The sequence below is a fragment of the Pelodiscus sinensis genome, chromosome 6 (assembly GCF_049634645.1).
Source record: "Pelodiscus sinensis isolate JC-2024 chromosome 6, ASM4963464v1, whole genome shotgun sequence".
In the NCBI taxonomy this organism is placed as follows: Eukaryota; Metazoa; Chordata; order Testudines; family Trionychidae; genus Pelodiscus; species Pelodiscus sinensis.
Genome location: NC_134716.1, coordinates 43,847,016 through 43,860,906, shown reverse-complemented (window position 1 = coordinate 43,860,906; position 13,891 = coordinate 43,847,016). Strand labels below are relative to the sequence as shown.

The window sequence follows — 13,891 nt, the reverse complement described above, 5'->3', positions numbered from 1 at the left end:
ATAAGAAATGTAGCATATTTTGGTTAGCTACATACAAGTAAAAAGCAAATAATTTCCATCTGGCATGAATTTAATGGTGCCACCATAGTTTAAACAAATTACCCTATTTGAGAATAGTAACCAAACAAAATAGAAGAGAGTTATTTCTTATCGGAGTCTACCTATACAAATTGATTAGATTCTAATGTGTCGTTATTGCTTGTGTTAAAAATGGTCAGTAAGGATTGCATACATTGTCAGGACTGAACTAGATAGGAAAACTGGGCAAAAGTAGAATGGAACAGTCTTTTATTGTATGAATTTCTGTGAAAAGCTGACATGTTTGTTATATTGACATGTTTGTGGAAATGTAAAATAGTTCAGTGTAAAAAAAAAGATGTAAGGATAAATCCTGAATTTGCTGGGATTTTCAAAGTTTATATTTCTTTGGGCATGCTTGTGATTTTTTTCCAGATCAGATCTTTCTTTTAATTTGGAAGGCTACATCTTTGTGTTGCTAAATGATATCTTCTCAGCAGCAAATGGAGTATACACTAAACAGAAAATAGATCCAAAGGTAATTTTGTGGTGAACAGATTGCTATTAGTTATATGATGTATGTGGTAAAGGAAAAAGAGCTACTATTATGTGAATTCTTCAGTGTGAGTGAGATAACTCTAAATTTAACAAATAGTCAATTTTATTTGCTTTTTCATATTCCAGGTATTATATATGTTCTTAATATAGATTGGCTTACGGAAAAGCTATTACGAATTTTTCAACCTATGCAAGGGTCAGTAACATACTTGATTTTTCACTCATTTTAACCTTTGAGGAAGAGGGTAACATAATCTTGTTCTACTAAAGATGGAAAAATAAACCCTACTTTCTCAAAAAAAATTCTGTCAGAGTAAAAACAAAATGTGCTTACAATATGATGTGTATTTGGAGGAAAACATCTTTTTGGTCACAAATGATCTTTATCAAAGCAAAAGATTATATAAAACGAGCTGGAAGTGATGTTAATCTCTATTCAGTTCTTAGTAGTCATAGATTTTATATCACTAAATATACCAGAATCGCCATACCAGTTGGCACTACAGGTGGCATTGGAGAGCCCCATGACTGAATGTGATGGAAAATGAACTATCTTGCCCAACTAGGTGGTTCTGCTATAACATATTTGAAGTATATAAGTAAGGACTTTGAGGAGGGTTGCCTCTTTCCATATGAGTGGTATTGTAGCCCCATTAAACAATTGGATATTACTGTACAATCATTTTACAGTTTCCCCTCCAAACTAATAAAATCTCTGAATTTTATTCTTTGTTATTTTTTAAATGAAGCCATTTTGAAGTTCTAATTCTTGTTTCCTTCATTTTTTTTCATTTCACTAACCCAAAAATGACAGAACCAAAATCAGGCAAGAATAAACAAACACAAAAATAATAGATTATGCACCAATCCCTTGTGATTCAAGAAACGATTAACTCTCCAAAATAATAAATGCTATAAATCAGGCAGGCTTTATAGCCTCAAACCCCAAGCATTGTATGAAATCCTGGTCTTAATGAAGTTGATGGGTATTGACTTCAGTGGGGCCTGGATTTCAGCCTTAGAATGGGTATATGTTCTTTTGCAGTTATGGAAGTCAAACTGAGTCTATTCTGTGCATTATGCTTTATCAGCAGTTCTTTCATGGCTTGATCTATTTTTGAAGAATTTAAACTTTCATTTTAAACTAAAAAAATTAAAAGCCCAGATATCTGGCTGCATTCAAGGACTACACAGTGTGGCTAAAAGGCCTTTTCACTACTTTGATTTTTGGATTTCTATGTGGCATGCAAGTCCTCAAACAAAATATATAGCAGTCTCAGGCTTGCTGTAGGTTACATCAGCTGCCAGTGACTTGAAGTGCTCCATATTACTACCCTGGGATCATCCCTTTTCTCCTCATCACACCCTCTACACTGGTTCTGGGGATGTGACGTAGGAGCCACTGTGCCAGCCCTACATGACTGAAGACTTCCTTTATGCTATATGTTGTGTGTTTTCCCATGGACAGCTATTGCAGGTTAACTCCTTCAGCTGTATGATGCAAAGCAATCAAAATATGGGTCTAACTGAGTTTCTAAGGGTATGTCTACATTAGCCCCCTAGTTCGAACTACGGCGGCTAATGAGGGCAACCGAAATTGCAAACAAAGCATGGGATTTAAATATCCTGCGCTTCATTAGCATGTTCCCGGGCAGTCATCATTTTGGAAATTAACTAGCCCGGAAGAACTGCCCGTGTCTACACACAGCAGAGAAGGGCGATTCCAAAATAAACCCCTTACTTTGAATTACCAGTTAAACCTCATGAGGTTCTCCATTCTTTCGGGCAAATCAATTTCCAAAATGGCGACCGCCCGGCAACATGCTAATGAAGCGTGGGATATTTAAATCCCGTGCTTCATTTGCAATTTCGGTTGCCCTCATTAGCCTCCCTAGTTTGAACTAGGGGGCTAGCATAGACATACCCTAACTGTGTATGGTTATGGGTATGTATATCTGAATATTAACCATTGCAGTGTTGCTTTACTAAATCTGGCAATAAGCTAAGTGGAATGGTAGTTCAGTTCAGTGTTTAGTTTTGAAACCTAAAAACAAATTTGTCATTTAAATTATATAGCATGAAGTTTTGCACATTCATAAATAAATTGCGTGAAGGGACATTACAGGGATGTTTGTTATCAAATAGTCCAGGTTTCCAAAAGGCATGTTTCATTTTTCACAGGAGCTGGGAAAATACGGAGTCCTTTTCTATAATGCTGCTTTTATGCTGATACCCACAATGATTATTAGCTTCTTCACTGGAGACCTTCAGAAGGTGAGCAGCACAGTTAGACATCTCACACCAGTACACAGTCCTAATTATTTTGTCCCTTTGAGTTATTTTGCTGTATCTAGAGTTCCTTGGAACACAATGCTCTCAGCCTGTTCTCCAAATTTAGGGCCACATTCTGCCCTGAACTACATCCCTGTGAAATCCTGTTAATTTTGCTTGGATTGCATGGAGTTCTGGCCATGAATTCTTCAGACTGCTAGGAAGATTTTTTTTTTCAATGTAGTGAAGTCTAATGTCTCAACATGATGAGCAACAACATTGTAAATTCTTTCTGTTCATGATAAAAATGAATAAAACGACAATAATTAGTACAATAGTCTTTCCTTCTGTCCTTTCCCCATTTCATTTAGAATTATGACATTACTGCTCTCAAGTAACTCTCATTTGGAGACTCTACTTCTGGGTATTCACTAGACACCTTCCCCTCTGTATTGGGAAGCCAGCATTTGGATTCTATATACAGTGGGCTTTCTGTTCACCAGAAAGATCCTTCAAACCCTTGCTGTAATTAGTGGTTTGTAGCCACATTACTAGTCCTCTTTCAGTTAGCATGTAAAACTTACTAATGACTAATTGGCTATTAGTCAGGATGGGTAGGGATGGCATCTTTAACTTCTGTTTATCAGAAGCTGGGAATGGGCGACGGGATGGATCACTTGATGATGACCTGGTTTGTTCCTTCCCTCTGAGGCACCTGGCAGTGGCCACTGTGAGAAGACAGCATACTAGGGGACATGGACATTTGGTCTGACCCAGTATGGCCATTCTTGCATTCTTATGTAGGGTGGAATTAGTATGCCCAAGATAAGGCTCCAACTATGTCATGTGATTTACATGAGCTTTCAGTTTTGCCAAATGCTCTAAAATGAGGCTGGGAGTAGCCAAAGAAAGCAACTTCCAAGCCATCTCTTATTCTAGCAGAGAGAGAATATTCACATTTAGCTAGATACTATTCCCACTTGAGACCTACATATCACTTAGTTATAACCCCATGACAGCTCAGTTGGCTCTTCGTAGATAATTATAGCACATCAGTGGAGGCTGTGTTTCATAGCAGATAGACCACCAGAGACCAGCATTCTGTTCCTGGCTCTACCACTGGCCTGTTGGACATCACAGCTCTGTGTCTTGGTGTCCCCATCTATAAAACAGGGATAATAATATTGGCCCTCTCTCAGTCTCAGTGAAGGCTAAGCTCATGTGGTTATAGAGACTGAACGTCTCTCTCACACTTAGACATGATCCTTGTAAGGAGGATTGAGGCATTTTGATGGGAATGCACGAAGAAGTCTACTCTGCTGTAGTCTGTGCTCTGCTTGTTTTGTGAAAAAATCAAGCATTGCATTGTCATAGGCTATTGCTCTGGCACCTTTCACAAGCAATTTCATGCACACTTTATTTTTAAAAAAGATCCTCTCCTTACAAATATATCCCAGCTATTGAGAACACATACTTGTGCCTATTAGAATTCAGCCCCATTACTGTGAATAGGAGACACTTTTATAGCTGACCCAATATGATGAATGTTTACTTCAAATAATGGAAAATGCCATGGTAATGTTGAAACATTGGTGAATGATCTGCAGATCCAGGGAGATGCCTCTTTTTACCTGCTTGTCATGTAACAGAAATTTTTGTTGCATTGGTGCTCTTAGCAACCTCGGTTCGAATCCGAGTCACGGCACCAAATTGTGGAAGAAAACATTGTCCTCTCTCTGTGTTTGTAAGCAATAAGTAGCCAGAGGCAGTTTTATTACAAGCTGCAGCAAGGGAAAACTGGTTCGGATTGGGGGAAAAGCCCCCACCCCGAGGCAGATCCTCGAATACAAGCAATTATGAAGCAGTTATATACTGTCCATTAGATATAATAACAACAATAACAATAACAATTAGTCTCCTTCCCATTAAAAACACCAATGGCTAACAGTTATTTTAGTTCCACCCAGATGCTCCTTATCTCAAGGTCCTGGCAGAGTCAGCATTCTATCCTTATCTCTGTATGAAGGCGAGAGGCAAAGGCAGCGTCTAATTGCAGATCTCGCATTGTCAGGCCACAGACTTAGCCTGACTCTTGCTCTCTTGTTAACAAGACCAAGATGGCTGCACACAAATTCCCTTATTCCCTTTTCCTGCCTCCACAGTACCCCTTTAAAAAAATTATAAGTACCCCCAGTACCTACAGTTTTCAGACACACACAATTTTTTCTACCATTGCAACACATTTGTTTAAACAATTTAATCGTAGCTGGGAGGGCGATGATATTTTTGGGTGTAAAAAGTACAAAACTAATAAAGCACTGTAAAATTTAAAACAAAAATACAGTTTTCTCCAAATTTCAGTTGTGTTGACGTACCCCCCCAGACTTCTCTCGAATATCCCTAAGGGTACTTGTACCACTGGATGAGAAACACGGATCTAGGAGTGTCTGTTGTTAATTTGCCCTTAATTCAACTGGCTGATTGTTTGTGGAATTTATCCTTGGTATATGAACTGACAAAACAGAAATAAAGTGTCTTCAGTAACTATAACAATCATGACTCCAGGTTATCATCAGAGTTCATGGAAATTAATTTTACTGACACATTTGTAGTAACTGATGTGTGAATTTTTTGTTTAGTTGTATTTCTTCCCAAGGAACAGCCTTCAGAGGGATGTGTGAGCCTTTTGTTTGACTAGATAAATTACATTTTTCAGATACAAAGTACTCCTTCTGCCCTTGCACACTGTGAACAGATCTTTGTAGCATAAGTGAGTGTTTTTATTTCCCCTACCACCACACACACAATTGCATATTTTTGGGAGCAGAGTAAGGGCTTCTTTTCCCCTTGAAGGCAAAAATGTGTGTACTTCCAAGAAAATAGTGCCCAACACATATATATGAAAGCGGCAGAAAAATGTTCAGTTCCACACGGCAGTGTATAGTTGGTGTTGAAATGACAGAGGTTCAGACAAACTGTTGTTAATCTCCAAAGCAACTACAGCTAAGACTTGAGTGCTTGGCATGCACATTTACCATCTGTGCCCAGTAACTGAAGAAGTGAATGTAAATAATTCTTACAGGTGCCCTTCCTTTTTGTAGTTGCATAGGTTCCTGTTTTGGCACAATCAATGAATGTGGTTGTAAAAGAAGGCGTGGCTCTAGATCTTGCTTATGAAAAACAAGCCCTTATTTATAAAGATATAAAGAAGAATGGGTTATTTTAGAAACTGAGGAAGTTTCCAAAGGTTAGGTTTCCCCAGCCCTCTAAATTATAGTGTTTGATACTGTTGTCCATCCCCTTTGTATCTGTAATCCTGGGTCCTGGATCCAGATCCTGAAAAAACTTTCTTGTATGAGTAGTCCTACCGACTTGTCTGTAGTTCTTACCTGGTTTGAGTAGAACAAGTTCAATTGAGTAAGGATGTTTTGCATGATTGGTCCTATATCTCTTTCTGTCCAAAGATCTCCTAGTGCTTTACAAATATTTACATATTTTAGCCACAAAATATCCCGTAAGATTAAGACTTATCATCCTCAGCTGTCCAGTTGAAAACTGTGGCCTAAGCAAGTTAAGTGAGTTGCCCTGGGTTGCATCAGAAGCCTATGGCAGGGTGGGAAATAGGTCCCAGAGCTTCTTATATCTAATCTCATGTTTGAAAACCTTCAAAAAGCATGCTCATTTGTAAAATCTCACTGAAATGAAAGATTGGAAGTCTGATCCTATATCCACTATTTTCGGTAGGTGAAGGATTAGGCCCTGAAAACTGTAAATACATAATACATTGATATGGAATATATGCCTTTTTCTGGTGAAGATTTTTTTTTCTTTCACTAGTTTTAGTGTAAATTCTAGTTTGTTGCTTTTTAATGATATTCACTATTAGTCAACAGCATCAATGAGAATTAAAAACCAAAATTCAATCTATATAAAGCACTATTTATTGCTTGCCCAGTGTTTGCAGCATGTTGCCTAATGTGTCTGCTCTGTAAAGATTGCTATAATATCAAAGTTAAAGACTATGTTACAAGTCAATTTAACTGTTAGTCCTGCTAATATACAAAACTGTCTCCTATGTGAATATAAACTCTTCATAATTCTATCCTGAATTGTAATAAATTGTTTCTTATTTTGGACATTTTCATTTTCACATTGTTTCTATGTATGTGTATAATTAATTGTACAGTATTTAACTGGATATTTTTTTCTTTTTAATAGGCTAGAGATTTCACTCATTGGACCAATTTTTTATTTCTATTTCAATTTCTTCTGTCCTGCTTCTTAGGGTAAGAAGGCAATGAAAAAATGAAGAGATTTTTGCTTCTATTTTATTTCATCTCCGAGAATTGTAGTTAGCCAGAAAAAAGTAAATTCTCAAGGTAGTTCTTTGAGAATTTCTAGGAGACTGTACTTCACTGAAATGTAAGAGGGTAAAGCTCGGGAGATTTCCAAGAATGTTGATTATGATCAGAACAGTTGCTTGTATTTGTTGATTTTTAACAGTGGTGGACAGAAACACAATTCTAAAATGTTACCTTACTCAACTCTATCTGTCACCTCTTTTCAAATTATAAGAGCTTATTATTTCACTGAGTTTAATAGGTTGCATGCTCTGTAGGGCACGGCTCATGTTTATTTATTTGTTTTAAGTTTATAGCAGCCAAACTGTGCTGTGTTTTAGAGCACATAGCACAGTTTGGGTGCTAAAATATGATGAATAGTAATAAAAAAAAGGCTTTGCTCTAGTTATCAGAGCAAATAAAAATAGAGGAAAGTGCCAGGCATATGTTCTTTTTACTTCAAAAATCATTAAGCCTTTTAGTTCCAATTAACTGGAATACGATTGTATAATGCTGAGTTGTTTAATAGATTAATATGGAATAGTTGAGTAGTCGACTACTCACATTCCCCCCGCACCCACAGTGCTGCCTCTGTATCAGAGGCAGCAAGGAAAGGGATCAGGACCCAGTTCTGGGGGGAGCCATCTTAAAAGCCAGTTCCCCCCACCCCCAGGATGGTATCTCAGTTTCAGGTGTCCCTGCCTCTCCCCCCCCCCCCCCCCCCCCCATCAGAGGCAACAGCACTGAGGGGGACTGGGGAGGCTGCTGCGAAGTAGCCTCTGCCCATGGTGAGCCTGGGTCTGCCTCGGACAGAGATTACCCCTGTCTGCAGTGGCCCGGGCTGGCTGTGGGCAGAGGCTGCTCCGGCAGCAGCTTTTGTCTGCGGGGGAGGGGAGGGATCCCAGCTCCCTTCTGGACCTCTCTGTGGCCAGGAGCTGCTGAAACCAGCGTGAGCTGGGACTAAGCAAGCCCAGCTCAGTCCTGGCTCTCACCAGGTCTGGGAGCTACCTCCGCTGCATCTCTGCATTTTAAATGTAGTAAGAGCTGGGCGGGCAGGGATTAGCTGCAGCAGGGGTAGCTCCCAGACCCAGCACTAGCCAGGACTGAGTGCCTATCCTTATTAACTAATCCTGTAGTAAATAAAAATTCTATCAGCTACACGATTAGTGAAATACCTTCTTAACATCCCTAATATAGAATGAATTACTAAGATTTGTTTCTTCATCTTAGGTTTCTCTTAATGTATTCTACAGTCCTGTGCAGCCACTACAATTCTGCTCTTACCACATCAGTGGTTGGTGCAATCAAGGTAAGTGGCAGTAGAGAAAAAGGGTGAGAACACCGAAATAGATGATGAGGAATATTCAGACATTAAGGCTATGTCTACACTGCCCCCTCACTGTGCAAAAATATATGCAAATGAGGTGAAGGGTAGAATATCGCCGCACCTCATTTGCATAATTAATGAGGCTCCAGTTTTGCGCAAAACCCCTCTCTTGCCTAAGAGCTGTTCTTCCTGAAAAAAAAGGAAGTCTGGGTCTTGCGCAAAAGCCTCTTGTGCAGAAATGGAGCCTTATTAATTATTCAAATGAGCCATGGCAATATTCCACGCTTCACCTCATTTGCATTTTTTTTTGCACAAGAGAGAGCAGTGTGGAGATAGCCATAGTGTCTTGCTGATATAGTGAGTTTCTATATAAGCTGTCAACAAAGGGCTCTTGGTGGCACAATTTGTGCTTACAGTTGGATAGCTGGGTGCAAATTTGAATGCCCGCACTTCTACACAATTGCAAACCTAAATCAAGAAGCTATAGACACAGGTGCAGAGATTTTCACAAAAGAGGCTGAGCTCAGCTGAAAATATGCCCTTCAAAGAAGGTAGAATGAAAGAAATAGGCTTTGGAATTTCTGGTCCTTTAAATACTTGCTACCTGAATCAGCTTGTAGTGAATTGTTAATATTTAGGAACATGATGCATGTTTATTGTATATTATTATTACATTACCACTAAACTCGTCACACTATGAACGTGATTCAAGTAATAGTTTTGAAGGGCCAACAGCTAAACATGTACAAAAGCAAATTAACTTAGTGATATTTAAATTCTCAGAGACTATAATTATTTTGTAAATGCCTGACTTTTGCTCTCTTTTCAGAATATATCCATTGCTTACATTGGAATGTTTGTTGGTGGAGACTACGTATTCTCGATATTAAACTTTATAGGGCTAAATATTTGGTGAGTGGAATTTGAATGGTCTTCATTTAGTAAAACTGAGAAACTATTCCTTCATGAAGACAGGGATTTTTTGTTTGTTTGTTTCAGTTGACCAATTTGACTGAGGTAATTTTGAAACCCATGGGTGGGCAAGTGCTACATCTTGCCTGAGGACGTAAAGTGCATTAGGATTAGTTCTAATTTTTATGTCTATTTATGTTTCTTTCAATATATTTATTTTGTCAAGGTAAGATTGTAATGATATAGATATGCTTTCAGTTTTACTACTGGGAGCTGTAGCTCATTACTTTTTATGAGCAGAGCTGGGCCTTGTCAGTTTGTGGATGAGACATCTAAGGAAACTCCAAGTATTGCAGGAAATGGGAATTTTGATTCCAGTGAGATGTGCTCATCCCTGTTACTTGTTACTGAATTTGTGTGCCAGGATGGTCTACTTTCATAGGAGTAATCATTCTTCATTTTCAGTTCTTAACATCTGTTGTGTTACTTGCATCTCACCCCAAATGGGCACCTTAAAAATGGTTATTATTGATTTCCTCCTACTCCCATGTATTCAGGACCAGATTCTCAGATCATGTAAATCAGTACAGCTCTAAGATATACAAATTTACACCAGCAGAAAATCTGGCTCTCAGTCTGTAAAGCCCTTTGAAATCTTTGGGAGGAAAGTTGTTAGATACATAAATTATTTTTGTCAGCAAGTATCCCTGATCCTGTGTCTGCTCTCTTTTCTTTAGCATGGCAGGAGGACTGCGATACTCATGTTTAATATTACAGGAATACAATAAGCCCGAGCAGCCTACAGTTGAAGAAAACCTATGTCCTGATGCAAAGAGCGAGCAGAAATGAATTAACATGAAAGGCAATGAAGATTCAAGCTCTCTAAACAGCACTATCATAAAGTTAATCAAGCACTGGCAGTTAGAATATAACTGAAATGAGAAGAAGCTACCTCAGTTTCCTTTGTGTACACATCTTAAAGGCTCAGAAGATCTTATAAATAGCATTACAACTTATTTTTGTTTTATTCTTTTACACCAACATCAACTTTTTATATGGAAACATCTGTACAAACTAATTGGCTAGCTGTGACTGTCTTTATTCTTCACGTCATAGATAATATTTGAATTTGATAATATTTGTATTGAGCAAACCTTAAATTTCTTACTCAGTCTTTCCAAGGCAAAGCTCCCCCGGAAGACACTGTGGACTCGAACAATTTCTGTACTGTACCTTGCAGACCTGTTTGCACTACAGAAAGGGTTTACAATGCTACCAAATCAAAATGTTTTTACACCCTCTTTGCACTACAGGTTGAAATTCTCTTAACTGGGATTCTCTGGTCCACTCTGGAGGTTTCAGGACCAGAGAGTCCCAGTGGAGGGCTAGCACCTGGGAGCTCTGTAAGCTGGCAGGGTAGTGGGGCTTCCCAGCAGGGGTCGTGGGAGACCAATGGGTGGCAGCAGGAGCACAGCGTAGCGGCTGCAGGGCTAAATGGAGCAGCACTGAGAGCTCAGTGTGTGAAGGCAGCAGGGCTGCTGGGCGATTAAAAACCAAGGCTGCCCAGACCCAGCTGACTCGGGCTCAGACTAAGGGGCTGTTTAACTGTGAGATAGGCATTGACCAGGGGCGGTCATTTCTGGCCCCTCTGCCGCCAGCCCCCTCCAGCCCTGACCCAACCGCTGAGCAGAGGCTGTGGGGCTGCCTGCTAGGGCAGCAGAGCCTGACAGGGCAGTGGGGCCACTAAGGGGGGAACCAACTGGATGGGCAGCGGTCGGGTCAGGGCTGGAGGGGGCTGGCAGCAGGAGGGCCAGAAATGACCACCCCTGGTCAATGCCTATCTCACAAACAGCCCCTTAGTCTGAGCTCTGTGAGCCCAAATCAACTGGCTCTGGGCAGCCATTGGTTTTTAACTGCAATGTAGACATACTCCAGAAGTCCCAGAGTGTGCCTTGGTGTTCTACTACTTGAAAGCATGTTCGTCACTTTCGCATTCTGGTTTTTATGAACTTAAACAATTCTGCTAAACCAGGCTCTGTCTACACTACGGGGCTTTATTGGAAAAAGGTAGGCAAATTGCGCTCTACAATTTTTCCCATAGTTTTTTCAGAAGAGGCTTTTCTGAAATTAGGCACCTCTACACTGGGCCCTACACAATTTCAGAAAAAAACCCTCTTTCAGAAGATCCCTTCTTCCTTGTAGGAGGAAGAAGACAGGGCTTCCGAAAGAGCGTGTCTGCTGTTGGGCCAAAAAAAGCGGAAGAGCAGATGCGTTTCCTGGACACGGTGGAGCTTTTCATCTCAGAAAAATCCCATAGTCTAGACATAGCCTCAGAGATATACTTTACTTTTAAAAAAAAATTGTTTACATTTTAAAAACGTTAGGCATGTTTCTGTTCATGTTGTCTAGTAAAACTCCCTTTCCCCACCACTGCCCCCAAAAATCTAAATTTTGGGCCTCAATCTCCTGGCCATTCATCTTTAAGCAAGTGGGCAAGATGGCAGAATGGCTTTCACTGATCTCAGAAGAGCAGATATACAGCAATTGTGCTACTGAAATGAGGCTCACTTAGAAAATAACTCACACGGAAATACAACTATGTTGGTATGTAGATTAATTCTGCAATACTTTTTGCTGTATCCTTGTAAATAAAGAAATGCAATGATTTTTAATGTTTTATATATTTTTTTTACTGGGTACAGAGGAAATAGTCACAAGTGAGCCCTAGTTTAAATTTGTTACAGTAAAAAAAATTTACATAATTGAAGTAATTTTAATCAGCCAATCATACATACCATGCTTCTGATGAAGTCTTTTTGAATTTTGGGTGTCTTAAGTAAAGTACAAACAATGACGATTCTTATGCATATCTATATAGGGTTGCCAGGTGTCCAGTATTGACCTGGACAGTCCAATATTTTCACCTCCCATCTGGTAAAAAAAAAAATGCAGAAAATACCGGACACCTGAAATGTCCAATATTTTCTGTTATTTTTTTCCCAGCCAGGAGGCGAAAATCCCAGATGCTTACCAGGTTCCACAAGGGACCTGCTCAACCCGGAGCAAGGAGACAAGATGGCGGATGGCTGCCAGCAGCCTGTTAGGGCCAAAAAGCCGCAAAAGCCTTTCTTAAAGGGGCCATGCTGGTTTTTTTAATTATTATTTTATTTTTTTTGCTTAACAACTTTTGGGATCCTTTTTTTTCTCAACAACTTTGGTCTCCCCCCTATTTTTTCTCAACAGAACTTTTTCCCCAGTGTTTTTTTTTGGGGGGGGAGGGGAGTGTTCAGTATTTTGGGTTAAACCATCTGGCAACCCTATATGTATATTAGTCAAAGTAGATGTAAAAGATCATTAAGAAATGCAGAATGAAATAAGGTGATACTGTGGTAATGTCTTTGGCATTTATGTGGATGAACTTAATGTGGGTTGTCATAACGTATCAAAAAGAAATCAAATCCCAAATTCTAAGTCTAATTGCGCAGTGTCACGTAAAACTTTAATATTCCCTTTCTATATAGAAAATGTTGATCCCTAATTCTAGTGTTTATCAGTTTGCTGAGATGTTTAGATCAGTGAAAGTTACAGGCATGTCAGGAACTATTCAACCAAATGTAATTATTAGAAATGTAAACAAGTATTGAATTATTGAAGTCTTAATTAAATTCAGTTATTTTGACAGATAATGGTAAGTTTACATGCCCCCACCAAGTATCCATGTACTAAATCAAAACTACTTTTAATGTCTCTTGCAATACTCCAGTAGCTAACCCCTTTTATACACACCGCTATGCTGTTTTAACACTGCATTAAGGTGTTTTGTAAACTCTTAGACGTCACTGCTTCAATCTTTTTCTTTTTGTAGACAGGTCAAGATTTTAAAAAATAAGTGCCTGATTATAGGTCCATTTTAGGTACCTAAACTAATGGCCTGATTTTTCCAAAGTGTTGAACAGCCAGTAGCTCCCTTTGATTTAATGGGAATTGCTGTGTGCTTCGCACTTCTGAAAATTAGGCCACATAGTTTGCAACAGATATAACTAGGCAACAAATATTTATAGAAGATTCTGTACACAGAGCTTGGATAAACAGTGACTGCATGAGGGAAGAGTTATAATTGTACAAATATTTTTAGGCTGTAACGATCAAGAATGCTTAGGACTTGATTGTCATACTATTAGCAGTGACTGGATGAGAGTAAGAAAAGGAAAAAAGACACTGTCTGATAGTGCAACCTGTAAACAGTTGTAAACCGAGTCCCAGAAAAGGAAGAGCCCCAAGGTCACTTTCAGTTATTGGCAGAACAGGAAACAGACCCTAAGGGTCCTGAGGCTCATATTTGAGATTTGACAGGTAGAAAATACTGCATCTCATTAGAATATAGTGTATAAAACATTCTGCTTTGGTAGAGAGATAGTTTTGATAAAAAATTTCCATCTATTGTTATGGAGGTTCTAGCTGCTAT

At 39.2% G+C, this 13,891-nt stretch overlaps 1 protein-coding gene across 4 annotated transcripts in view; it reads left to right on the top strand.

The window, feature by feature from the left end:
- The window catches only part of SLC35D2 (solute carrier family 35 member D2), a 56,620-nt gene extending 44,527 nt beyond the window's left edge, over positions 1–12,093 (top strand). For all 4 annotated transcript variants that reach the window (XM_025187892.2, XM_075931833.1, XM_006129362.3 and 1 more), the window contains 6 exons: positions 454–556; positions 2,758–2,850; positions 7,066–7,133; positions 8,418–8,496; positions 9,344–9,426; positions 10,164–12,093. In XM_025187892.2, coding sequence (XP_025043677.2) covers positions 454–556; positions 2,758–2,850; positions 7,066–7,133; positions 8,418–8,496; positions 9,344–9,426; positions 10,164–10,275 — 538 coding nt within the window. In that variant the 3' untranslated portion in view covers positions 10,276–12,093. The remainder of the gene's footprint in view (positions 1–453; positions 557–2,757; positions 2,851–7,065; positions 7,134–8,417; positions 8,497–9,343; positions 9,427–10,163) is intronic.
- The last annotated feature ends 1,798 nt before the right edge of the window (positions 12,094–13,891 follow it).